At 40.5% G+C, this 27,817-nt stretch overlaps 6 protein-coding genes across 7 annotated transcripts; 2 read left to right on the top strand and 4 right to left on the bottom strand.

Annotated features, from left to right (window-relative positions):
• Nucleotides 1-41: 41 nt before the first annotated feature.
• LOC122998698 (b(0,+)-type amino acid transporter 1-like) lies at nt 42-9,149 on the bottom strand. Its single transcript, XM_044375663.1, has 6 exons — nt 8,392-9,149; nt 1,590-1,723; nt 1,282-1,411; nt 1,065-1,189; nt 882-969; nt 42-758 (listed from the first exon to the last, which is right to left on the bottom strand). Exons 1-6 carry the CDS (start codon nt 9,088-9,090, stop codon nt 528-530), a joined length of 1,407 nt encoding a protein of 468 aa, XP_044231598.1. The 5' UTR covers nt 9,091-9,149; the 3' UTR covers nt 42-527.
• LOC122998699 (b(0,+)-type amino acid transporter 1-like) lies at nt 1,757-4,067 on the bottom strand. The gene has a single exon (XM_044375664.1). The coding sequence runs from the start codon at nt 4,061-4,063 to the stop codon at nt 3,335-3,337; it is 729 nt and encodes a 242-aa protein (XP_044231599.1). The 5' UTR covers nt 4,064-4,067; the 3' UTR covers nt 1,757-3,334.
• Nucleotides 4,571-5,128, bottom strand: LOC122998700 (b(0,+)-type amino acid transporter 1-like). The gene has a single exon (XM_044375665.1). The coding sequence runs from the start codon at nt 5,126-5,128 to the stop codon at nt 4,571-4,573; it is 558 nt and encodes a 185-aa protein (XP_044231600.1).
• Nucleotides 9,150-9,378: 229 nt separating the features above from the next.
• utp25 (UTP25 small subunit processor component) lies at nt 9,379-17,445 on the bottom strand. 2 transcript variants are annotated; one of them, XM_044375883.1, is made up of 12 exons: nt 17,286-17,445; nt 16,110-16,149; nt 15,770-15,953; nt 15,432-15,680; nt 15,191-15,279; nt 14,614-15,024; nt 13,369-13,585; nt 13,071-13,273; nt 12,522-12,704; nt 12,085-12,194; nt 11,701-11,946; nt 9,379-10,181 (listed from the first exon to the last, which is right to left on the bottom strand). In XM_044375883.1, exons 1-12 carry the CDS (start codon nt 17,384-17,386, stop codon nt 9,926-9,928), a joined length of 2,289 nt encoding a protein of 762 aa, XP_044231818.1. In that variant the 5' UTR covers nt 17,387-17,445; the 3' UTR covers nt 9,379-9,925. The 2 variants fall into 2 exon arrangements, with proteins under 2 accessions (XP_044231818.1, XP_044231819.1); XM_044375884.1 differs by having other exon boundaries at nt 15,776-15,953.
• A 1,907-nt stretch (nt 17,446-19,352) lies between these two features.
• On the top strand, nt 19,353-21,385 carry grxcr1b (glutaredoxin and cysteine rich domain containing 1 b). Its single transcript, XM_044375777.1, has 2 exons — nt 19,353-20,377; nt 20,608-21,385. Exons 1-2 carry the CDS (start codon nt 19,958-19,960, stop codon nt 20,650-20,652), a joined length of 465 nt encoding a protein of 154 aa, XP_044231712.1. The 5' UTR covers nt 19,353-19,957; the 3' UTR covers nt 20,653-21,385.
• A 679-nt stretch (nt 21,386-22,064) lies between these two features.
• tmem151bb (transmembrane protein 151Bb) lies at nt 22,065-27,150 on the top strand. Its single transcript, XM_044375383.1, has 2 exons — nt 22,065-22,622; nt 23,270-27,150. Exons 1-2 carry the CDS (start codon nt 22,545-22,547, stop codon nt 24,677-24,679), a joined length of 1,488 nt encoding a protein of 495 aa, XP_044231318.1. The 5' UTR covers nt 22,065-22,544; the 3' UTR covers nt 24,680-27,150.
• Nucleotides 27,151-27,817: the final 667 nt, after the last annotated feature.

Raw genomic sequence — 27,817 nt, 5'->3', positions numbered from 1 at the left:
ACTGTGGTATCAGTGCAAGAGTTTGCAGACAGTGAGAATAACTCTTCTTGCTCCTCCAAAATCTCTATATATGTATAAAGGGTTTTTGTTGTAATACTTTTTTTATGGATCTTTGGTCTGAAACCTGCTGCAGATAAACGTTCACAATAAACTGAAACAGAAATTCACAGCTATTAAAGTTCATATTCTGCTAAGCCACATGTGATAAATTGTTGCACATGCAACAAAACACACAAATGTGCTCTCCAATTCTTCAAGAATGTCAGCAAAGAAAAGAAAACTAAGTGCACCTGGGCACATTGAACATTTCAGACTGCTTCTAAGACAGTCAAATGTAAACTCCAACTGATTTATGCTTTTTGGAGCATTTTTACAGGCAGATTGTTGTGTGTTAACAGTAGTCGAGAGAAGTGGGAGGAAATATTTAATGGCCACTGAATGCAAACCGCAATGTTTCATAAGTATCATAGCAAAAAAACAAAACAAAACAAAACAACACATTTTTCTTCTGGATTTTTCTGTCCAAATCACAGATTTTTCTCAGCCGGGGCGACCTCTAAGAACAGCTGCAGGAACACTGTTAACTTGGTCAACAGGCCTGGGCAGAGCTTGTAATGAATGACGGGTATGTAGATTATGACTCCACTCATGATAAATAAAGACACATAGAGGTATTCAATCTGAGGATTGTCTACGATGGGTGCCAGCACAAGGAATATTGCTGCAATGAGGACCAATATGGGGAGAATAATGGGAACCTGTTGAGAAAGGAAGAACGAGAGAACAAGAGCACACAAGTTGATTTTCATCTGGTGTTCAAGAATTGAGACAAATGTTTGTTTATGATGATAGAGCTTTGAGAGCAGATGTGTGACACTGACCTTGTATGGCCTTGGGAGCTCTGGCTTCTTAATCTTGAGGTAGATGAGTCCAGACAGGGTGATGGCATAGAAAAACCAGGCAGTGAAACTGACAACAGCAATGAAGAGGAATGTCAGACAAACACACAAAGATTGCATTTAAAAAAAAAAGAAAGTAAGAATAAATGCAGAGCCAGCCTTCACCTGAAGTAGTTAACGATACTCTGGAAGTCTCCAGGGATGAGCACCAGCAAGGAGACGATAGTGGTGAAGATCAATGCTGGAGATGGAGTCAGTCTGCGGACGTGAGCCATGGCCAGAATATCTGGCTACAAAACAAACAAGACTGAGTGAAACTCTGTTACAGCAATCTTATTTTAAAACAATGATACACATTTTTATAAGTTAGAAAGATTCTCACCATGTGTCCCTCCCTGGCAGCAACAAAGCACACACGGCCACCGCTGAAAAACGTCCCGTTCAGTGAACCAAAAGCAGACAAAGCTGCAGCTACAGACATGATCCACCCCCAGCTTCCTAACACCTTATTCCTGTGGAAAAGGGTTTAAAGTTCTCACAAAAGCTGCAACACAATTCTTTCTCTAAAGTCTTAACACATTAAAACCCCTTAAATAACAAGCAATTTTAACACCAGAAACAGCAAGTCAAACTATCAGTCTGTGCCTGTCTACTTGAATCTGTCAACATCAACATCAGGTGCTGTCTTACCCCCATGTAACTGCCACTGCATTGGAGGACATGAGCTCTTTGGGCGTCATTACTGTCAAGTAGCTCACGTTCACCAGCAGATACAGGCCGGTCACCAGGGAAATTGCTATCACAACTGCTCTGGGAAGATTCACCTAGGACAAAAAAACAAAAAAACAACAACAAAATGTTCTGGTTAATATGTACGTACAGATAGGGTTGAAAACATGTACTGTATGGAGACTGTTTTTATGTTTTTTCCCCCCAAAATATTTATTTTCTACAAATGTGGCTGGTTGAAGCTAGACAAAAGTTCTTTCTCTCCAGGTTAGATCTACATGGTTTGTGGGCCAAACAGAGGAATTCCAAGTAGCTGAATAACACTATGTTAACTTGAATATGACAATGATTCATTCAAAGGAACAATCATCTTCCAAGCTCAGAGTAAATTTTTCAGGAACTCTCAGCTATGAAGTAAATGTTTTATTCAGCAGTATTTATCTTCCCCACCGTAGTCATCCCACCTGTTCTGTGTGAAAAAGGATCGCCCTCCAAACCCTCAAAAATCCCTCCTCTATTATTAAATAAGACATGGATCTGAAAAAAAAAGAATGTTTGGTGCACAAAGTGCCAAGAGTTTAACAACAGAAATGATCTAAAATAATCTCTATTAACACTTGAAAGCTTTTTAGTAATAGTCTGTACAATTACACATGTTTTAGACCTTTTGCCACAACAATATTTTAAGCATTCAGCTCAAGCGGCTGATTGTGGTTTCTTTTTGAGCTGCCATGAACAATGAGTGTTATCTCACAGAGGGTTTAACCATTGTCAATAAAGTGAAAATGATTTACATCCTTTGTCAAAAGGCCCAATTGCCCACAACAAGGTCACATTGTCATCATACTAGACTTTCTAGTCACAAGACTAAAACAGCATTACCATTTAAAGAAATTTCTGAATAAAATAATCATGAACTACCTATTGTGTGAGAAAAGTTAGTAAAAACTAGACCGGTGAGGGAAAATCTTTCATGACACCCATAATGGCTTCATCTGTTTTTGCTGTCAAATAAAAAGTTCAGTTTACCTTTTTTCTCTTGAAATATTCAGGTTGTTTTTTAACTGCTGCTTGTTGCTACATGTTTCTACTTTATATTAATTGCACCGATAAAGATGATAACATCACAGGCACATACCTTTATCACAGTTAGATAAGACTGCAATTGCACCACTAAAAAAGTTTTCTTACAATCACACCATGATTGCCTTTATGTAACATAGCACTGACACCTTTAACGCTTTAGTTGCAGTCTATATAGAAACTTTCAAGCATGTTAACTGAAGATCTGAACTGCCATATATTCAATGAACTTATAAATTATTTTGAAATAAACTTATGAAATGGAGAAGGTCAAAAAGTTCATCTTAGTTTTTACAATTTAGCTAGCCACTATCATTTTCCTCCCAGTTTGGCAATAAGACATTCATGTTTTTCCTGCATAATCTTGACCAGAAGGACTGTTGTGTTTGAAAAATATTGAATAAATAATAGAATATCCAATGCACTAAGTGGAAGAGGTGCAGTAGTTGGTATTGTTAACACATAATATAATAATATAGTCCAAAAACAGTGTATTATGTACTGGGTATCCTTAATAAATAGCATTCTGTAAGAAAACAAGTTTTTTTAACTTTTCTCAAAAAACTGCATTTTTCGGAGAGGAGGTTTTGCTCTTTGGTCATCAACAGGCACAATCCAGCTTTTTAAAGTCTCACCTCTGGTCTTTTCATCTCCTCAGTGACATAATTCAAGTTGTACCAGCCAGCATAAGACCAGAGTCCTTGATAAAAAGCCATTCCCAGCGTGCTCAAAGAATACTGAGTGCCTTTAAACGCATTCTCAACTTTTAAATTCTCCACAATGACACTGCTGCTCTGTATGAGCTCCACAATCCCTCCAATTACAATGAATGTCAACGTCAGCACCTTAGCCACCAAGAAGACCACCTGGATTCTGACAGCAATGCGGACATTCAAGATGTTGGCTATGGCAACAATCAGTATGGCCACAGCTGCAGTGCACTTCACTACCAGCTGTGGAGGGTGGCAGCCCACATAAAAGGGTGCTATGGCATACTCTGCAATGCTAAATGACATTGCTGCAATGCCGAATGGCTTCACAGCCAGGATAAAAGTGATTGCTGCGAAGAAAGCAGGAAATGAACCATAGATCCTCAGTATGTAGATGAAGTCCCCACCAGATTCAGGAATGATTGTCCCAAGCTCAGTATAGGACAGTGCTGCAAACATAGCTACAACTCCAGAGACAGTCCAAATCAACAAACTTGCTCCAGGGCTTCCCACATAGACCAATACAAACTGTGGGGACATGAATATACCGGATCCGATCATGGTTCCTGCAACTAATGCTACACTGCCAATCAATCCAATTTCCCGCTTCATCTTCAGGGCTTCAGGTTCTTTGTCAGCCATGGCCACAAAAATTAGAGAGCACAAGGTACTGTAGTTGCTATCCACTCTTACAGAGCAGACACACACACAAGACTGCAAGCATCAAGATAGACAAAACATTACAGCTCAAGAGGCAGTAGGTTACCTTAATTTAACATTAACTACTCTGTATGCCCAGCAATTTTATGTAGCAATCCCTTATCTGGATATGATCACCTTTTTACTGGACTGCAGTGGCAGCTCTATTCTGTCAATTAAACATTTACCTCAGCATATCCACTCATTTTGTAATTTACTGTCACCTTGTTTATTCACTAAAAGCCTCTAAGATAAAAGGCTCATAATAGAAGTATTATCTTAAAAAAGATGTATGTATGAGGGAATTTGGTGTTCCTGGGCAATGTGAATTTCTTGTTTTGTTGAATGGCTGACTGATTGCCCAGCAAAATCAATGAACACTGAATGACAAAAAAGATGAAAGAACCTACAGTTTACCATGGTTGATTGCACAAAAAATCCTTTAATCTCTCAATTTAATTTATGAATAATAAACTGTGAAACTCTTACTTCTGGATGTTTCAGCTCCTCAGTTAAATAATTCAAAGTGTTCCAGCCATCATAGGACCACAAGCCCTGATAGAAAGCAATGCCAATGGAGCTGACACCAACATTTGTTCCTTCAAAGGAGTTATCAAAGCTCCTGGTGTTGCCCTGGAAAAGCATTACAACACCTCCCAAGATGATCACTGCCAGTGCCAGCATTTTGACCACCATGGACACCACCTGGATAAGTGTGGCCAAGCGGACGCTCAGACAGTTAACTATGGCCAGTACCACAATTGCTCCTGCAGCTATGCACTTCAACACCAGCTGTGGAGGGGTGCAGCCATTGTAAAAGGGGGCCACAACATATTCAGCAAAGCTCAGAGCGATTCCTGTGGCACTGGCAGGCCTCATGACAATGATGAAGCTGAAGACAAACATGAAGGCCACCCCTTTCCCCACTGTCCGCAGAATGTAGATAAACTCTGCTCCAGACTCTGGAATGACTGTCCCCAGTTCAGCATAGCAGAGCCCCCCCAGCATGGCCACCAACCCACAGCAGGTCCATATAATCAGGCTGGCCCCAGGGCTGCCAATAGTAGATAGCACATACTGGGGAGATATGAAGATCCCAGATCCCATCATGGTTCCAGCAATGAACGACACAGCTCCTATAATCCCAACTTCCCTCTTCAGATTGAGTCTGTTTTTGTCACTCTCCATTGTTTGAGTGCTGCTGCTTCGTTAAAGGCATTCACATAGAACACTGGACATGCTGAGAACTGGCTGTCGGTTAACTGGCAACTATTGGGTAATAGGTCAACAGTACAAGGTGAAATCAGTACGAGGTGAAATCACCTGTCAACAGCCACTAAACCAAGGTGTGTAATGATTATTCATCTTCGACTTTGCTCGTTACTATCAGTTGCATTCTCTTAACAGACAAATCACTCTTTCTTTTTTTACAGCAAAGACTGATATTTATGAGTTTCTATCCAAATCCATAGTAGTAACATTTTTAGGACTCTGTAAATTGGTATGCTGTGTCCTTGATTCTGTTCTTGAAAATAACAACTAGAATCAGTAATAAGGGATTGAAGGACAGAATCTCTTGGCACAGCTGAGGGGTGGAGAGTGCCTGGGATGGTGACCTCAGGATTGCATCTCTTCTTTTTGCTTAGCCCAAAATCAACAGGGAATGCACTTGACTTCTTGTCGATAATATAGAAACAGCTCTCACTCCAATTATACAAGGACCAGATGACATGTAGCAATATCTCTGGCACACCATATTCCTACAGTGCCCCCTACAAATCGCCCCAAAGAACACAGCTGTAAGCTATCTCCAAGTCCACAAAGCACATGTAGACCGGAATGGTTAAACTCCTATGACCTTTCCAGTATACTTGCAATAATAAAGAGCTGGTCCACTAATCTATGACGAGGACAGAATCAGCATTGTTCCTCCAGAATCTGAGGCTTTACAAATCATCTGAAGCCTCCTTTTCAGCACCCTGGAAGGCTGAGCAGTTTAATACCTCTATAATTGGATCACACCCTCCAGTCCCCAAAAAATGGTAAACATAGTAAAAATGGTAAACATTAACCCTGCTTGCCAGTCCCCAGGCATTTAAGAGGGGTGTTATCTAACACATTCCAACACTATTCAGAGCTTTCAGCAAGTCAGGGTGAATGTCATCCATCCCTAGAACTTGTTCCCGGTAAGAAAGCCCCCAAGACTTTTTTGATCACATCAGTGACCACTGCCAGGGAAATGGGTAAGACTTCGTCAAACTCTGCCTCCTCGACAAAGGCTGTGTTGGTTGGGTTCAGGACTTCATTGAAGTGATCCTTACACTGCCTGACAATATCCCCAGTCAAAGTCAGCAGTCCCTCTACCTAAAAAACTGTGTGGAGAAGGTTCTGCCTCAGCTTCATGAGTATTTCTGATGAATGCTTGAGGCCAATTGTAAGCTCTTCTCCATGGCCTCCTACAAGTTCTTGCTTCTGCAACAACTGGCCAGCACCACAGTTGCTACAGCAACTACCCACTTCACCAGCTGTGGAGGGGTACAGCCATGGCCACAACGTATTCAGCAAAACTCAGAGTGACTCCTGTGGCACTGGCAGGCCTCATGACAATGAAGAAGCTGATGACAAATATAAAGGCCACCACTCCCCCCGTTGTCTGTTGAATGTAGATAAACTCTCCAGACTCTGGAATGACTGCTCTCAGTTCAGCATAGCAGAGCTCCATCAGCATGGCTATCAACCTACAGCAGGCCCATATGACAAAGTTGGCATGGGGCTGCCGCTAGCTGACAGCACATACTGGGCGGCATATGACGATCCCAGATCCTATAATGGTGCCAGCAATGAATGACACAGCTCCTATAATCCCTACTTTCATCTTCAGATTGAGTCTATGTTTGTCACTCTTCATTGTGGTCGAGTTCTGCTGCCTCCTCAAAGACATTCACAGAGGACATTTGACATGCTCTGAACTGGGTGTAGATCATATGCTTACTGTCATGTAACGTCACAGCTATGTCACAATATGAGAAGAAATTACCCTTTCAATAAACTCTTAATCAAGACAGAGCCCATCACAGGGAGAAGTGCCTCGACATGATCACCAGGACTAAAAATAGTTTTTTTTATGCTCTGCAGACTATGTAAGATATCGCATTGTTTCAGAATTACTGCAAACTTAGTTTTAGGGCAATGTGATACTTTGGAACTGTGAAAAACCTTGAAGCAGAAGATAGAAATGAACTGTGTCAGAGCTTTCACAGCACACATTGTTATAATGTTGCACAGACAGTAAGTTGCAGTGTAGCACAAGAGGCAAGTCATACCACACCACACACAATTGCCAATGAAATCGCTCATTATTACCTCTATACCCTCAACCTGTAGAAAAGGATGCACCACAACAAGTTAACCTTTCACTAGACTTGAGATTATAAGTAGTTATGCAGAGCTTCTTATAACCTGACACAACTTCTAGTGTCAGTATAATGGCGACACAAACCCAAAGATGAAACAATCCAAATTATTTCTATCCCTGAAAATTTTGACAGTGATCATATTATTACTCCAGGTCTTTATAAAAATCCCTCCACATTCAAAAAGCAGTAGGTAGATCAGATAGAGAGTGATCTTAGGAGTGTCACAGAGGCATGGTGTTAAACATTGACTGGGTCACTGGACTCCTTATTTATTATTTTAGTGTGAGTTTAGAACACTAGTGTGGTTACAACAGTTGGTTGATAATACTTTTGTGACTGTCTAAGTGGATCACCTTGATCTGCCTCAGTCATCGCACTTTGTCTTAATGTGCCTGCTACCACATTTTGTATGTCTGGTAGGCAGCCAGAGGAAAGAGTTTCCCAACAGAGATGATCATTGCTTTATAAAATACATTTTCTTTTTAATTTTTCAATAAAGGTCTGATACTGATTAACATTTCTTGAAACATACAGTACATATGCTCTTATATGTTCCTTGCAGATTTTCACTTCACTCCTACATGACATACAGTGTGTGTCATGTAGGATGACATTGAAAATCTAGTGTATTATAGTGGATATAAAAGCTTGAACATTAATTGAATCCTTTATATTCTTACTTGGGTGGTATAATAGTTTTAATGATGGGATCCATCTCTTATAAGACTTTACTGTTTTTCTCCACCTTATTTTTTTAGGGTGATGGTGGGGAGAACAGCCAGTGTGCCTCCTTATTGGGTTTCCCTTCAGTGCAATGACACTTGACACTCAAACTGTTTATCCCCTTATACTTACCTCTGGACGTTTCAACTCTTCCGTCACATAATTCAGATTGTTCCAGCCATCATAGGACCACAGTCCCTGGTAGAAAGCAATACCAATCGGATTGATGCCCAAGTTTGTGTTCTCAAAGGAGTCTTCAAAGTTGTCAGTGTGCCCTCTGACGAGCATCACCACACCTCCAATTATAATGATTGCCAGGGCCAGGACCTTGGCCACCATAAAAAACACTTGGACTGACACTGAAAAGCGAACGTTAAGGCAGTTTACAGTGGCTAGTGTTATAATTGCAGCTGCAGCCACACACTTCACCAGCAGCACTGGAGGGGCACAGTCTGGGTAGAACGGAGCTACGACATACTGGGCAAAACTCAGCGCGATGCCAGTAACACCAGCAGGTCTCACAAACAACACAGAACTAAAGATTAACAGGAAGGCAACTACTGGTCCTGAAGTCCTGAGGATGTAGATGTACTCTCCACCTGACTCTGTTATGACAGTGCCCAGCTCAGCGTAGCAGAAAGACGCCAGTATCACCAACACACCACAGCATGCCCACACCACCAAGCTGGCTCCAGGACTGCCAATGGTGTGCAGCACCGTCTGCGGGGACATGAAGATCCCAGATCCGATCATTGTCCCTCCGATGAGGGATACAGCTCCCACCAGCCCTAGTTCCCGCTTCAGGCTAAGCTTCTGTGTCTTGTCGTCCATAATCGCAGCAGTGACTGACCTGCTGTTGTCCAACACATGTTCCAAATGAGACAACACTATAATTCTGTGGCCAAAGTACTCTTGCAGCAACTCATGGAGTTAATAATTATGTTGAAGGAATATATGACTGTGGGTGTGTCCTGTTTTGCCTTTTGCTTTATCTTAGAGGGATCAGTGTCCATTAAGAATGAGATTGTTTGGCAGAGCATTAGTTAGTACTAGTTTAAATTCTTCTGGCTTAATATTCCTAAAATAGTTAACCAGAAAACAAAGGCAACACACCCTTGATTGATTTGAAACAATTTTATATTGTAATTGTAGTATGACATCAGACTAAGAACCATAAAAAAGTCATTGGTCATTATTTTACCAATTTCAGAACATTTGAGCACTTTTAAGACAGGTACTGCTACATATATGAAATCTTTTCAAATTGTTTACATGAAAATCAACATAATAAAATATTTATATGTTGAAACTGGAAACATAGCTGACCTGTGAGTGATGTTTTAACACTATCTTATCACAGTGATAACGCATACAATCTATATAAATACAATCTATATAAATCACAATTAAATTTTATGATCTTTTCACTCAACTGTGTGTGACTTGACATGACTGACTTGATTGTTCAGAACGACTTCCAACTACAACACATTAAACAAAGCCAATAAACATGTTTTATTCCTTGTGCATGAGTGAGTGAATACAATACTGTCCAAATAAAATGGAAAGCATTGTGGAATAGATCCTGATGGGATTTTATATGAAGTACTGTAGATAGCTACCATGTTTTCAGTCCAGTGGTCCCTCTTTTAACTACCCAGCCCCATCAGGAGGCTTTATCTTCCCCTCCTGTAACAAAGAGGTGAACAGTTTTGTTGGAGTGCAGCATCTGTCCGGCTCGCTGGGCTCCGGTGATGGCAGCCAGTTTGTGGGCATCGTAGCGGGAGTAGAGGGCAGTGCAGGTCCAGCTAGCTTCCTCCCCCTGACTGCCCGCTGAGAGCATGTTACACACCTCGCTGTAGAAGTGCGGGTAGGAGGGAAGTCCGTAAAATATCAGGTTCTGGATCCCTTTGATGGTGTACCTAAATAAAAGATGTCAAACGTTATCCGGGCTGTTGCAACATTGAGTGCAATCATGATTTTATTAGCACACCTTCTGAAATGTATGAAGAATAACGTTCTTGTTGTTTCATTCAACCGACAAATATATGTGTGTGTTTTATTACTATTCGACTATAATAAAAAAGACTAGGTCAAAACCTAGTATATGGCTGGACCGTGAATGGTCAATGTGTGAAACTGAGGCCAATTTTTTTTTTACAGGGATAGTCAGTCGTAGTGTCTATAATGTGAATTCCTGGATATTAAAAGTTCATCTGCAATTTTCTGTAGTGGTCCCAGTAATATTTTATGTTAAAGTGTACTGAAGAAGCATCACATGACATGGTTGAACTACATTTGAGTCAGAAAAAAAGGTTATGAATGCAGTTGCAAGAACAATACTTTCCAATCATATCTTGGGGTGTTTGATTTGAAAGAGAACTGATTTTGATTCTAACTATTCTAATTATCTGTTAACTCCTCCAGCTCTTTCATCTGTTTCACTCTGCAGATATCTCTTGTTTTTCTGTATTGAGTGTTTTGTCTGATTGTTATTTGGGGTGCTTTAAGTCTGCACTCTCCCTCATGCCTCTTTGTGCCTTTTTTCTGCCTCACTCCTGGTTGATGACCATGGAAACTGTGGTAAATGAAAGTTTTGACAGCATTTTGGGTGCAAATTCAGGAGGTTAACCACCTGGTTATCGCAGTTACAGTCAAATCAAGCGCACCTGCAGAGCAACCGCCCCACACGAAATTGATATAACAGCTACATGAGTCACATGTTTTACCTGCAAGACTCGTGTTTTAATGCTGTTGTTCATTGTTTGTGATGTGAAAACATCAGAGAAATAAAAAGCTTGCATCCTGGTATTAGTTCAGTTATAAAATCCAAACACACTGCAAAGTGTTTCTCCTGCTGGCTGCTGACAGCGCTGTCAACCGGAGAGTCGATCACACTGTACAGTAGAAAGGAGACACCGGTATGCGTCTGTTTAAGCAGGAGTTTAGCCAATTTTGCTGCATTTAACACCGGAGCTGAGAGCGTCAGAGCTTGAAGCAGGAGACACAGTCACTGTGTGTCACATTGTGACTACCCAATCACATGACAAGGTAGTCACAAATACACAATCGAAGTAAGTGGTCTAACTTTTGAACTCTGTAAAAGGGATCACATGTGTTTCCTTCACAGGTTATTGCAGCAGGTGATATGTTAACCTTTAAAAAGGTAATAAAGATCACTGTCTTTATACTTACTTTTGCCGGCAAAGCAGTGATTCCAGGATTTAATACCATAAGGATGCATTTCAAATTCTGTGATGTTTATCCATGAAGTGGTTAATAATGTCCAGTCTGATCCACTAAACAGCTGGTGTCTTTCAGCAACAACACCCTACTCCTACCTTCATGAGAAGTGTACTAGCTGACTGGATGTGTACTCTACTTACTGGGTGAAAAGACAAAATCCCCCACAAATCAAACAAAGCCATAAAAAGAACTGACCTCTTGTAGAAGTGGAAGCGTTCAGTGAAGAGCAGGAACTGTTTGTCCCCTTTCTGGAAGAAGTACCTGGCTCGGGACACCTCTGATTTGCTGGAATACTCGCAGATGCTGGCAAAATTCATCTCCTCTTTCTTCATGTAGTTGCGCAACCGGACGTAGTCGAAGTAAGAGGGTATGTAGATCAGAGTGTGGGACATAACCGAGTCCCTGTACTGTGGCAACACTTTATCTACAAAGAACTGAAACCTATAGGAGGATGGAGAACAGCAGAAATTAAACAGCTTTAGATATTGTTGGGAACAACCAAAACATTGGCCAAGATCTCTGCAGCACATTCTGTGATTTGGAACAATATAACCTAATAAACTGAAAGGAGCACTTTACCGAGCATCATGGTCCATGAAGCTGTCTGAGGAGAACATCTGAAACACATGGGGCAGCTGAACCAGCACCTGACAGATGGAACCTGTTTTTGGGATGTTCTTGGTGGCAATCTGAGACAAAACCACAGAGAAAATTAAATTTAAAAATCAACATCAAATGACAATTAAGAAACGCTGGTCAAAATACAAATGAAAATGTAACTGGTGATGATTCACTGTTTTCACAGCCAGGACTTTCCTGGGATATCTTTCAAACCACAGTAAACAACTTAGGGTGGCTACTGCTCCAGCCACTGAGGATTAACTCTTATCTACAACTATGAGATCATGTCTGTCTCCAGAGCTGCTCTACCTCTTAGTAGTATGATCAACTAAAATTGCAGTCAGCACTGTATGTTCAGTCCCTGGAGCAGGTGTAATGTTGAGTGTGAAGTGTACCTGTCCACGGTAGTTGACACATTGCTTGGTGAGGATGTTGTTGATCTGTGGGTCCTGGATGGAGCTGAACACCAGCGTCTGCCGGTAATGTCTAGCCCAGTTGTTGAGGTTCCACATCCTCACCCTGGAGAAGTCCACTCCATGGGAGTCCAGAGGCTGCAGGTTCATGTGCTTCATCACATGCTGGTGGGGGTGGACAATGTGTGTTTTCAGAAGACATCAAATATACAGACAATCCTCAAAAATAGCAACTTCTGATAGGAATAGTTTGTTAAAATTATCTGCTCATAGATTATTTATCACAACCTTTTACAGTAAATTAAACCAAGCAGAACCCAAAAACATCAGCATCACCCTTCAGAAACTCAAACTTTAGTCTGAAATGCTCTGTCAAGGCTCCAGTGCTATTTGCTTAAAGCTGAATATGACAGAAAATGTTGTGATTCATCAAATTCTACAGTGGTTGTCGGACAGTAGATGGTACCCCATCTTCCCCAGCAGTAATACCAGATGTTGACACTGATGGTCAGAAGAACTGTGCCTTCTTACCAGGACATGTTCCCAGTTCTGCATTAGGAAGACATCTGTCTGGTCCATCACCAGCATCTCGATGGAGGAGAGGAAGTCAAAGTCTCTCTTACTTTCTCCTTCAGCTCCCAGCACTGTGCGGAGGCCCAGCGGAGACGCGATGATGATGTCTGATGAGTAGAAGGGGGCATAGAGGCGTATGTTGCTCCTGATGATGGAGATACCTGGTGAAGAGAGAGGACAGCAACAGGGCCTCAGACAGGAAAATGGAAGAGATTCACCAAAGGTAAGTCAACTTCTGTTTTGTTTCCAGATGTACCTATCCTGAAGTGATCATCAACATTGCCTGAGAAGATGGCATGGTAATCATCTGGTCTCTGCAGATTGGATGGTTTGTCATCCACCTCCTCTCCAAACTCTTCCTTGAACCTCTTCTTGTTGCTGACCACCATCTTCTTGCCTTTGGTTTCCAGCAAACTGATGATTGTCTGGACAATATGTAATGCTCCGCCTCGGAACGGCACAAGAATCAAGACCTGCCATATGTGTAACAACATCACATGTAATTGTAATGCAACATCATGAGAGAGCAAGTTGTCAAAATGAATTAAATACTATGTTTTTGAATATTTGTACATTTTAGGTATTTTGGTAAGCGATGATAGGGGATAATATTCATGGACTACACACATAAATTACCTTAGGGGGATTGAGGGAAACTATTAGCCCAATAATTAAGGAAAAATCACTGGACAATATTATATCCCTTATATCAGTCAATCTACATTGATATAAAAATGTATGTTGTAATACTACAATTTATGACGCCATAAACAGTAAAGCACCTGAGGCGCAGATCCTTCTGTAGCACAGTACTTTAGAGCAATATACATGTATATGGGGGTATCATGCTGTGGGACTGTTGGAGAAATAACATAATAAGAACATACAATAGATACAACAACCGAAAATGCCTGATACTGGTGTAAAAGGTTCAGTAAATCTAACACAGTGTGTGTGAGATAGAAAAACACTATGTGCTAATGAGCTATCACAGTGCGCAGAGTGAATAACAAAGTATCATAATGAGTTTGACACTTATAGGTGCCCTGTGGAGTCTTCTTAAAGAAACAAAGTTTGTGTTTACATGTGTAATTCACTAAAACAATGTGTGTATCCTTGAGGTCTGCTTAACTTGTTGAATATATTTCCTTCCTCATAAAACATTTGCAAAGCTGATTTTTAAAACATTTTCAAACCTGCATTGTTTATATCCATGTTTACTTGCGAGCAGTCGTCTTTCACTGTGACTTTGCTGGTACATTGCTGTGTTTCTTGGTGCGTTACAGTCACCTTTAGATTAGTGGAATAGTGTGAAACCATTGTCAGGAATGTGTAATGTGTCACCAAGGTGCATGTGCATGAGACAAATAAAATGAGGACCCACCGTTAAAAAGATTGCACTACTAGGGGTCAAAAACTCCACAGGGTACCTTTAATTGGGATGTTTAAAAATGTTTTATGCAGCTCTGTTCAGAAACAAAGTATTTATCCAGTAGTTTACCTTGGGCCGAGTCAGACCTTGGTCTCTGGGTTCTTCCTGCAGCTCAGCTCCAGGCTTAGCCTGAGTTTTCCGCTCTCTTAGCTGCGCATTGTGAGCTAGAACCTGGGAGTTGGCCTTGAGTATGTGGTTGAGAGCGTGGAGGCAGTACGCACTGCGAACCTGTGGGCCCTGGTTCAAAGGGCAGGTCTCTGGGTAGTAGAGATCTTTGTAGGAGCCCATGAGAGCCAATAGCTCCAGCTGGAAAGGGCTGATCTCTTTAGTCGCCCCTTTAGGGTTGGAAGTCTGGTTTAAATCCTTCCAACATGCATCCACGAGTTTGTGGAAAACTGGGGGGTTTGTGTCTTTCTGAGAGCTGATGGGGCCAAACTTCTCCAAGGGATTGGTGCAGAGAAGAGTGCCCAATTTTGGCCACTGAGTTCAGCAGCGACAGATACAAAAGAAAGAAAAGCACATTAACTATGGTTAAAATGCAAGATTTATTCTAATGAAAAAAGCTTGCTTGTTGTTTTCATCTAAAACTATAATAATAGTGAAATCTATGCATGCAAAACATTTAACAGAAGTAAAACAGTTATACCGTTATCTGGGTCTTGGCTTTGCTGCCAGATGTAATCTTTTGCACATCCTCTTCACCAAGCTCTGTGTCCAAATGCTGTAAAAACATGTCTGCAAATCGAGAGAAAAAAAAGCATATCTCAACTACACACACGTTTAAAGTTGTCTAATTCTGAGAGGAGTTTATTTTGTGCACAGTTTGATGCATCTGACAAATCTAATAGAAATCTTGCTTTTTGAGGAGAAATTCACTCCTTTCTCACCCTTGCTGTCAGCAGTGCTTTCAGTGTCTTCCTCTTCTCCTTCACCCATGAAGTTGCTCTCCAGGCAGAACTGGGACTCATGCTCCTTGTCTATGAACTCTTCATCTTCTGCCTGCTTCTCCTCCTCATCCTCCCCCTCCCTCCCTTCAACCACTTCAGTCAGAGTTTCATCTGCATCCTCAGGTTCCTCTTCCTCCCCTTCATCTTCATCATCGTCCTCACTGTCATCGCCAACTGCATCACTGTCCCCTACGATAGAAAAACAAAATTGTATTTAGTCGATTGCAGTATGTTGGCCTTTTTATTGTCCATTGGTGTGTTTGAGATAAATTATTTGCCTTCACCAAGGAGCTCCTCCTCTCCCTCTTCATCATCGGTGCTCTCCTCCTCTTCACTCTGGTCGTTACTGGCAGATTGGCTGAGAGTTGAAAGAAGCTTCTGATAGGCTGTTTTCTGCTCTGGTTCCTCCTCCTCTTCCTCCAGATCATCAGGATCAGCGTCAGAATGTTCTGGACTTGCTGGCTTCAATTGCAAAATATTGGTATAAGTGAAATATTACAAACTGTCTTGTATACCAGGAAATCCTTATTATTATTATTATTATTATTATCATCATCAATCTTGTATTTCATAAATCAGGGTTTATGACTGTATCATAAGAAATATAGTGCTACTCACCAGTTCCACTATTTCAGTTCTTTCAGGTCTTTCATTGACTCTGTGACAAAAACACAAAGGGGGAGATAAACTTAAACAACAAGCATCTTCTGTAATACCATAAACATATAATGACATGTTTACAAAGCTCTCAGTCAGAAAAAAGTAAGGCTCTGTGATAGCTGCACATTAGCCTGAGAGTGAGGCAATGAGGTGAAATTACTAGGCTGCTCTGTAGATGAGAGATGAAGAGAGGAAAGCCTGTCCATGAAAGTATTGTGTGAAGGACACGTCTAGAACAAAATCCTTAGACAGAAAATTGCACATATGATCCTCCAAAATTATAAGTAACACGTTTATGTTTCTCTGATTAAACTAGTTTGTTTGAATATTTGAAACTGAAGGTGTTTCAAGATTAACAGAACATACAGATCAGGGAGGTCATGTGTCTCAGTAAGCCTTTATAGTTATTGAAGTGAAAAAAGTACCTCTCCATTAACGTTACCTCTGTATAATAAAAACAATGTTTAATGTCAGAGCACCCAAACACTACCTCCAAAGTAGCCTTATTTCCATTATACAACGTGTGTTCAGAGAAGTTTCTTCATCTGGTCAAAAACATTACTCTTCACTGAAGTGTAAGATTTGAATCATCTACCTCTACCTGTTTAACACACCTAAAGCCAGCATCCAGCCAATATCCAGGTAAGACAGTGCATATTACACAAGGTTGTGTAGTGATGATAGTGCGCCCATGTATGGATGTGTATCAGTCAGGTACTACACAAGTTAACCTGCAATGCGTTAGTGCACATGTGTCTGCTACTGATATTCTTATTGTTTTCACTTCTTTCTGCTAGCTACTAGCCAATTGCTAAGTTATTATGGATAATAAATTGAATATAGAGTAGGCATGTGAGGCATCATCTTTAAAAGCACTTTCAGATGATAACATTAGTCTGCATTTTAAATTGACGAAATGGACTGAAAAGGTCTTACATAAAAAGCCCAAACCACGTTAAACAAACAAAACAACTAATATTCTCTTTATGTTAGCAATAATGACACATATCTATAGCTAACATACTAACTCTATTTGTATAAACGTTTACTCCAGCCGCTGCTCCTCACTCGGCTAGTTGGCTAACAAGCTTTACTATCTCTTCAAGACAAGCCCACATTTACTTTGCAACTCACACATCATGAAATGGATGCTCCTCTCCAAACTCTTTCAAGTGTTTCTTCTGTTTTTTAGACAAATTGGTGAAAAGTTGTTTGCTCTGCCTTCTTTTGCCCATGTTGACACTGAGCTACACGTGTTTCTCTGCGGCTTCTTTGATGGTTGTTGTTTGTTATTAACAGCACATTACCGCCATCTACAGGACCGGAGTGACATTACAGGTTTGCACTTTGAGCTTCAAGGACAGGTTCCCAATTTAAAAAAAAAAAAAAAAATCTGTCTTAAAACAACATTCAGGCGCCCAAATGAACATTGACACATTGTTTTTCTCGCTGCTGCTGTTCATACTGACCATTACAAGATCCCTTCATAATGCAATTACAATGTAAGTGATGGGGGCCAAAATCCACAGTCCTCCTGTGCAAAAATGTATTTAAAAGTTTATCTGAGGCTAATATGAAGCTTCAGTCTTTTTAGTGCCAAAGTTCCTCTTTTTGTTACTATACTTATACTGCAGCTCAACAGGGAAACACTGTCCGAGGAAACACAAAGAGGGAATTTGAGGCTAAAAAGACTGTAAATGTGGAGATATCCACTTGATATGACTAACTCAGACTGCTGAAGCCTCATATAAGCTTCACATCAACTTTTAAATGCATTTTTGCACAAAATGACTGTGTGGACATTGGATTTTGGTCTCCATCACTTACATTGAAAGCACACTTGAAGGGGATCTTTTAATAGTCAGTATGAACAGGAGGAATGATTACAGCGGGGAAAACCTCTTTCAGTGTACATATGGGTACTTTAGTGTTGTTTTAAGACACACTTGAAAAATCGTGAACCTGTCCTTTCAGGTCGGGTTAGGTCAGAGTGATGAAGGACTTGATGCATATTTTTGTCTAGAAGGAACAATAGTTCAGATAGCAGAGTACATTTCAACTCACATAATTAAAACTGTGAAATATAGTACACCTTAAATGTTAATGCAAGAACACTGCAAATAGAGACATGTATTTCTGGACATTTCATTCATAGTTTGCTCAGTATTAGTACTATGCATTGAAATAACCTACTTTCCCACAAATCTCTGTTAATTTTCATTCTTAACAAAAGAAGAACATCTGCTTTGTGTTTCCTGTGATGCAGAAGCAGCTTGACATTTTGTTGGGGCCTCGGGTAGAAGACATTTACACAGACAAATCAAGTCAATTTATGTATTAGAGTACATTTAAAATCAACAAAAATTTACCAACGTGCTTTACAGAAACGGAGAAATACAATTAAATAAAAACACAGATGTAGTAATGGGGTCAAGTATAAAGAATAAAAGCCTAGAATAAAATAAATAAAAATTGGATTAAATCCTAAAAACACAACAGCATTGCATAGAGAACAAATAACCCATAGAAAGAAAAAAAGATCAATAAATAAAAACAGAGAGTGACAATTCATGTCTTCGTGATGACTATTGAAAGGCTGAAGAACAGTGAAAGACAAATTATATCCACATTGAGAAGATGGCATGGTAATTATCTGGTCTCTGCAGAGTGAACAGTATGTCATCTGCCTTGAACCTTTTCTTGTTGCTGACCATTATCTTCTTGCCTTTGGTCTCCAGCAAGCTGATGAGTGTCTGGACGATATACAGCTCTCCACCTTGGAACGGAACAAGAATCAGGACCTGCCATATTTATAGCAATATTACACTGTGACACAAAACAGGTGCTCTTGATGCACAGGGAAGCAATCACTGTCCAGAAATATAAAATATAGTTAAAACACCTTTATTATAGTGGCTACATGATAAAAAGAAGATCAATGTGTACTGAGCGCAAACTGGTCTTCCTCACGGCTTTTTAACTTTTGTACCTTGACAAAGCAGTGTGCATTGACTTTTTTGGGAAATTCATTCCCCTTTTTTGTAGACATTAAATAATTAGCCCAATTTTTAATACATCACTGTAAATATTCACTCCACGCCACATAAGATATTTAGTTATTTATGATTTTTACAATTTATGGATTTTGAGTATTTACTCTTGATTTGACGTCCACATAGGCTAATTGTAACTACCTGTTCTTATGCTGATGACGCACAAGTGCTGGAACTTAAAAAAAACAAAACAAAACAAAATCAATGCCATCTGCAGCTTAAAAAACTCTTAAAGTTTCTAGCACAACAAAATGAGTTGCTAGTCTTATAATGTAATCTCTATAGCAAGTTAATATAACTATTAATGTTACTGTGACTATTTTATCAGTTAGTTCTCTTAAGATTCCAGGGTCAGACAAGGGTTAATGGACGGTGCAGCAAAGTGAACAAAAGGTTATCTTCAGCGCTTTGTGGGTAATTCTTCCTCATCGCTGGCTTAGCAGACCATATCCTGAGTGTCTATCTCTTAAGGACTAGACACTGGTCTGTAGCCTATCTGATGTGTGAAAACTAACCTTAATCAATTATTGAACATGCTGATATCAGTTTACTGTTTGCCTGTTTTAGCTGTTACCATGGCAGAAGCTCATCTATTATTAACCATTTTTGTACTCGGGGTATTTTCAGTTCATTTTGACGCGCCAATGAGGATATTATTGTTTGATAATTGCATACCACTATGGATTAGGCTGAAAGAGCACGTCTCGCTTTGCTGAATGGGATGTCAAACATGTGAGACATTCTTGTATTTCAATGGAGAGGCCAAATCTGAAACAGGAGAAAGGAAAGGGTGGGAGAACAGTAAGGTTTAGGGTAGCATCTGCCAACAGCGGCCGTGTCTTGACGGAGGTGTTCAAGGATGAAACGGCCTGGTGTGGGTCAGTGTCGGACTCAGTGGACTCTGACTGCACCAGCAGCCCGGAGGCAGAGCAGGGGATCTCGCTTCCCTCCAGCGAGGCCAACAGCCACCTGAATGGCCTGCTGGTGGAAACGGCTGCGGACGAGAACGGCTGCGAACCCGATGACCTGCTTTTGTATGCCAGTGCCAAGAGAGAGATGCTTTTTAGCAACAAGAGGATTAATATCTGCAGCAAGAACGGGACCATACGAGGAGTGAGGAACAAAGTGAGCGCGGGCCAGGTGCTTTTCAACAATCTCTCCAACATGTATTCTGTAAGTAGCTTTGGAAAAGGTGGAACGGAGTTATTTGAAACTCTATTTAATGCCTGTTGATTCTGTTGTGATCAGATTATTTCTGCCAGAAAGCAATTCAAGGAATCATCTTCACGCATCCTGCCATCTCATACCTTAAGATTAGTTACAGCTATAAAGTCCTATAACAATTCTTGACTTATAGATGAAGAGCTTGTTTAGCTGTAACTTATATTCCCTCTCTCTTTAAGGGTTCCCTTCGTCATCAGAAAAGGAGACCCTGGGAAAAGGAGTAAATAGCTTCACACAATGATGTCAAAAGGAAGAAATGGCCCTGTGGCTGAAGATTGCCTGTGGTTTTGTGTACAGCAGGACTCCTCACTCAACTTACAACAAGCTGTTCAGTGTCTTCAGTTATTACTCCTGTTACTCTAAAAGGACTACAGCTTTACTGAATAACAATGGTTCAATCTGTTCAAGGTCTTTGATTCAGATTAATTTCCCTGATAAGCATAAAAACTGATGTAGACTCACTATAATGTGGTTGTGTAACAGTTTTATACATGTTGCTAAACTGTTGCCCATGCATGTGCATCACTAAAGGCAAGTAACAACTAAACAATTAACTTCACCTGACCATCTGAGACTTTCAATAGGTTTCTGAAAAGATTTTTGTATTTTTTTTAAAAATGACGTTGTAAGTATAATTGTGACCCAGAATTTCATATGATTTTGACATTTGGGTCTCTTTCATGGCAATTATGTGAACATGCATGTTTTTGTAAGCATTTTTAAAAAAAAAAATAATGTTCATACTAGATGTGCTTAATATTATTTCTAATACATAATTCCATATATAAACAGTAACTATACAAATCTTCCTTTGTTTCAGGAGGTAGCTACACACTTCGTTCTCATTCCTCTATTGCAGTAGATTTTATGTTTGGTACACTGGTTTCTGGAAACAACTTTTCACATTCTGTTTAACACAGTATAACATTACTAATGTAAGCGTTGGTGTTCATATTTAATTGCAACAACTGTAAATCAATCATGGAAATGCTCAATGAGGATAAAATGTTTTACCCTCTATCTTTGTTGGTTCAGCGCTGCAACTAATGATTATTTTTATTACTGAATTTCTCAGCACTCACATACATTGAAACAAAATTGATCCTCTGCATCTGACCCATCCTATACACAGGGAGCAGCCGCAGTGCAGCACCTGTGGACCAACTCCAGTTCTTTTTGCTAGTGCCAGTGGTCATTAGCACTGACAGGAGCATTAACCCTAACATACATGTCTTTGAAAAATGTATTTAGATTTAAATTTAAAATTGTTATGTAAATATAACTATGTGATGACATTTTCTGATTCATAACCAAAAACTCTACATTAAAATAAAATTCATTTAGATGTAATAGTACTTATAATGAGCAGACAGATTGGTTCATTAGAATAAATCACATAAGTCACGGGGCAACCCCCAACTGTGTCACATGATCACATCAACAATTCAAGTTTTGATGATCTAATCTCCAGCATGTTGTCTATATTTGTGTGTGTTTGTGTATATACAGTATATATACAGTATAATGACTCCACTGCCCCATCATCACTAGAACTGCTCAATTTAAAGACTCAGTTTTCGGGTGGACTTTCCCTTTAAGTGACAGATTTATGCAACAGCATCTCACCGTACACCTGCCTCAGTCAGCACCATGGACAGCGACCCTGCCAGCTCTCCATAGCCCGCTGACGACGCCGTCACCTCCTGCACACACACTGATAAACACACAGCGTGTCCCCGAGGGGCAGGGCATGTTCATTTTGTAATGACGACCAGCTAATACAGCGGAATCTACGCTCATGTTACTGCGGCACTGACAGCTTAACACCGTAGAGGGCAGGATGCGGGCTTTCCTATAGACACACCCCCGCTTTTTTCCCCCCCATTTTTCAGCCGCCGGAAAGATCCCCTTATTTTGGGTTTCTCCGATCAGCATGCGTCCGTCGACTCGTCTCGGGCTTTTCTTAGGGTGGAGCGCCTCTAAACGATAGCAGATGTGGTGCACGTCTAACAAGTAGCTCGTCTCGGTTGAAGGGACGCTGCGGAGCAAGGTAGTGAAATCTCTTCCTCTTCCTACTCCCACGCCCTATCATTATTATCAATAGCTGCCCAGCACCATGTCCCCTCCGGCATCGGCTGCGACAGCGAGTGAAAGCAGTACGACCACCGTCTTCGAGGAGGACACCAGAGAGGAGGTATCATTTTCTGACATCCCGTATTAGAGCAAATGCCTTTTGTTATGATCTGCTTGTTACATCTTGTCGCAGGGCTTTCAATCAATCCATGTGCATGTTGTGCACACTGCAGGTTAATGATTTGCCAGGAGTATAGTATTACAGAAACATCTCCTAGGTTCTAGCTTGACATGGGAGTGTTTCTATGATCTTGTAGCCAGCATAAAAAAAGAGTAAAATTCTCTGCACACATGGCATTGCTTATCCCAGCATCTTAACCTGTCTTTCATCTATCATCAGCTGTAGTGGGCCTTTAGCATTGATTTCATCTTAATGTCTCTCCAGCATTAAACCAAGCCAACAAGTACTCAGCAGAGCTATAAAATGATGAAATATCCACAGAGCTGAAAGAACTTTCTTGTTATCCACTGCCTACAGTCTGATCATCTTTGCAAGAGAATTTCTAACACATGGGTGTTACTACTATGGATGCATGATCCATTCATTTAATTTTAGTCTGGAAAAAGTCCTAATTGTGCTACAGATGTTGCAGTCATCATTCAGCAGTGATACACACCGCAACAAGCAAAATGACATTTTAAGGATGTGATATATTATTATTATTATTATTTACTACTTTCTCTTTTGTTTCTGCTTTGACTCAACAGCAAAGACCCCTTAAACAATCTCTGAGTAAGTCACTATGTCGGGAGAGTTTTTGGAAATGCCTTCTGCTGTCCATTCTCATGTATGGCTGCATGGGAGCAATGGTTTGGTGTCATGTCACCAAGGTGACTCGCCTCACCTTTGACAGTGCCTTCAAAGGGAAATCCATGATGTACCATGACAGCCCGTGCTCTGATGGCTATATCTATATTCCTCTGGCCCTACTGGGCATGCTGTATTTGGTTTATCTTGTGGAGTGCTGGCACTGTCATGTGAAGAACGAGCTGCAGCACAAAGTGGATGTGGAGGGCATTTACGAGCGCATCCAGAGGATGCAGCAAGCTAAACCCTGCATCTGGTGGAAGGCCATCAGCTACCACTATGTTCGCCGAACTCGACAAGTCACACGCTATCGCAATGGAGACGCTTACACGAGTACCCAGGTTTACCATGAACGTGTCAACACCCATGTGGCAGAAGCTGAGTTTGACTACAGTCACTGTGGTGTGAAAGATGTTTCAAAGCAGCTGCTTGGGTTGGAGAAGTCTGCCCTTACAAAGATGCGGTTCACAAAGTGTTTTAGTTTTGCTAACGTTGAATCAGAGAATTCCTACCTTACACAACGAGCGAGGTTTTTCACTGACAATGAGGGCCTTGATGACTACATGGAAGCCAGGGAGGGCATGCACCTGAAAAACATTGACCTGAAGGAATATGTCATGGTGCTGTCTGACCCAGAGCACCACCCCTGGTATCTGTCTCACTATGTCTTCTGGTTTGCCTCATTCCTCACATTCTCATGGCCTCTCAGAGTCTTCACAGAGTATCGTACTGCATATGTCCACTATCGTGTTGAGAAGCTCTTTGGGCATGATTACCTCCCTGTGACCCCGTGTGATGATCGGCCATATTGGCGTCGTATCCCCCGTGTTAACACCATTGACAGTACAGAACTGGAATGGCACATTCGGTCCAACCAGCAGCTCGTGCCCAGTTACTCAGAGGCTGGCCTGATGGACCTGGCCCAGTGCCCGTCCAGCTTCGGTGGGATTCGTCAGAATTGTGAGCGCTGCCACAGAGCCATCAGTTGCTCCTCAGTGTTTTCCAGGAGTGCCCTCAGCATCTGTACTGGTGCCAGCTCCCGCATTCCCTTCAGCGGCAGTCGGTTCTCCCTGGCACGGCGCTATGGCTCTCAGCGTAGCTGCTTCTGGAGGAGCGGCAGCTTGGATGATCAGGAGAGTCCCAGTGAAAACACACACTGCCTATCAGAGCGCCTCACCACAGATGATGAGGAACCCCCAGACTATGAGGATGCACTTTGCTACCCAGTGCTCATTGTCCACTGCAGCGAGAATTGCCACAACCACAGGTCCTTCCACAGAAATGGCTCCTGTGTGGAGACCTCCTTATGACTATGCAGTCACTGATAAAACACAGTGGCATTTCTGTAGCATACAAACACTCTGGACATCAGAAACAGAGTGTGCAAACAAGTCTTAATGTGAGATACACAGATTCATGCTGTATTGTCATACTATCTGAAACAAATGCCTGAATCCTGAATGTGTGAATCACCAAAGCAATAACAGTGATTAGTGAGTGGAGAGCACAGTGACAGTGGTGTTTGAACCTACTAGGTTACACACTCATGGAAAAACAATATCTGTCTGGCTTCCAATGAAAACCAAGCAGACAATGACTGTTACACTGCACATCATTGCCATAGCTTTTAAGATCTCATATGTACAGTATGAAACTGAAACTGAAGCTGCAGTTACCTCATAAGACCTTTTCAGAGGCCACAGACAACATGGACAGGCTTAAATATCTCATTCATTCAGTGAAATCTCAGTGACACAAACACAAAAACATCTGAATGATGACAGATAAGTCAGATAAGGTTGGAGCTGATTATGATGTTTTTAACATCATCAAAAATGGTAAGTAGGAGTTTCTACAAGTTTAATATACTTCTACGTACAGCAATAACTGTGAAAATAAATACCATCTTCTCAAGTGAAAAGTAAAAGGAGGAATATTGATTAAATATGTTACGCTTATGCATATCACACTGACACTGGTCAACATGAAACCCTCCAGTCTGTAAGAGACAAATGAACTCTTGGATATTCTGACTCACTGTTATACCAGTATGTGATGTTTCAACAGTTTTATTTCTTATATCTTGAAGAAGTGGCGTAATTTACTTTTTTGGTGTACCTACTTTTTCTCAACCTGCCTCATCTTTTTTCTACTTCAGTTAATAACTTTCTACATTTCCCAGAATGCCTTTCAACAACCCCAGATAACAGGTATAAGCTTATTTTCAGTTGTGGGTTATGTGCATAGGTGGAGAGTCACATAATGACAATAAAAAGAGAGTGACGCCTGTTTTAATTCAGACAAGCAAATCTGACGGCTGAATTGCATTCTGGTCTATTGAGGCTTATATAACTGATATTTATGCTTCTTCTTCAGTGGATTTCTCTCTGTTTGACTGTTGACTGTTGGTGCTATATGGCAGCTTTTGGATGCTGAGAGACTGACACCTAAACCTGATGTTTACAGTTGATGTTTTAGATTTCTGAAACATTTTTTCTTTCCTACAAACCTCCACTGTAGATGTTGGAAATATCTCAATGTGATGTCACACTGTCAAAGTTCGGGTACCTGTGAGGAAATAAGAAACAACAAAACAGAGTCAGAGAAGGTATTTTAGGGTGGATATTTGCTTTAACATTTGACTGATTTGACTTGACTGACCCACAAGCCGGAAAGTTGTTGGTGCAAACACCAACACTAGCTAAGTACAAACACAAAAACAGCCTTCAGCTTAAACACCTAGACTAAAATGCATTTAGTCATTCATAATCGATCGAGCAGTTTAAACGTTTTGTCTTAAATTAAACTTTTTTGCTGCCTACTGCCACGACGAAACCTGCCGGCAACTGTGGTACAAACACATCGACATCTCATTACATTAATCTTGTGGTCAGAGAAGATAAGGACAGGTTTACATTAAATGCACAACACATTTGAACTGGTGGGTGTCACATCAGCCACAAACATTATTAAAGTATCTGTCTTTACCACCAAACTCTGTGTATTCAGCAGCAAAAAGATCATATGATCATTAAATCCATGCCCAATTTTGCATGATTTCCTTCCGCTAACACAATGTGTTATAAACCATAAAACATACCTGAATGTAAACCACCAGCATCAATGAAAAGTATATTCATTATGTGTGTATAGTAAAGGAACAATACTCCATTTTTCATCTGTAAAGTGATGATTTCACTGTCCAGTGTATACTGAATGTGCTCAGATAAAGACAGAGCACACTAACATGCCACCATGTGTCCAGAGGAGTGTTTGGTTGTTGACATGTGATTCATCTGGAGGATTCTTGGCTCTTTCCAGTAGAGTTTACAGGCAGTATATGCAAGGATGTAAATGCACTTACATTTACATATGGACATACATACAAACTTTATAATATTGACTTTTTTTTCTTTTTTACATCTAACAGGAACATATTGTATGCATCCTGACAAATAATATCTTCTTCTTACATTGTTTTCAATAATGTAGTGAATCCAGTATTATGCACTTGAAGTGACACTAGACATTATGAATTGTAGTGAAGCTGAATGTTGATGTAAATTCCCTTGAGGTAATAAAATATTCAAGATGATATATTGACAAATACATAACTGCTCAGACATAAAACAGTACACGGCAACTTAGAGCTTATCCCTTCTTGTACAATATTAAAATGTTCTTGTCATAATAATCAAATGGGCTGTATAAATAACTTGATTACCTTTTAAAATATGTATTCAAATTTATCTCATGCTGGAAAAATAAAAGTTGCAATAAATGTCTGGGGGAAACCCGTGTATATTTAAAAAATGTTGTGGCTTGGATTCTCACACTTGAGGGAAAATCTGAGTGGAGAGTGTGAGCACTGGAGGAGCTGCTTCATGGACACCAATAAGGCTTTTTTCACACAAGATAATGTCACAGCAGGAAAAGCAAAGCTGTGAATAATGAAATGAATGAAGGCTGAATTTCATTTAGCTGCTTCAGTTTCAGGGTCCTGGTATTGTTCATGCTGCCTCACTGTAAAACTGTCATGGATACTGGGACACTCGTAGAACAGAGCCATCATTAATGTGATTAGTAACACCTGTGCTTTTCCTACAATGCAAAACCTTCCTGTCATAATTAGGACTTACATACAGTATATATAAATTACATTTTATGTTAATTTTGATTCTGATTTCTGATATGATGTTGTGCTCTTACTCTTAAATCCCTTTTAAAAAAACATGGTGGATAAATATTAAAATATTGGTTAAAATAAAATGTTGAAAGTATTTGGACATTACACGCAAACTACAACAAATCGGTTTTCTACACGTTCTACTAAATGGTAACAGTACATAACATGGCTGTTGCCAGTCTAGTCAAAGAAATTGAGAGACTAACACAGACTCTGAGATTTTTCATGTAATTCTGTAGTGCAGTGAGGGAGCCACAATTGA

The sequence above is a fragment of the Thunnus albacares genome, chromosome 15 (genome assembly GCF_914725855.1).
Source record: "Thunnus albacares chromosome 15, fThuAlb1.1, whole genome shotgun sequence".
Classification (NCBI taxonomy): Eukaryota; Metazoa; Chordata; class Actinopteri; order Scombriformes; family Scombridae; genus Thunnus; species Thunnus albacares.
The sequence above is the reverse complement of the archived record's forward strand: the minus strand, read 5'-3'. Positions and strand labels throughout refer to the sequence as shown.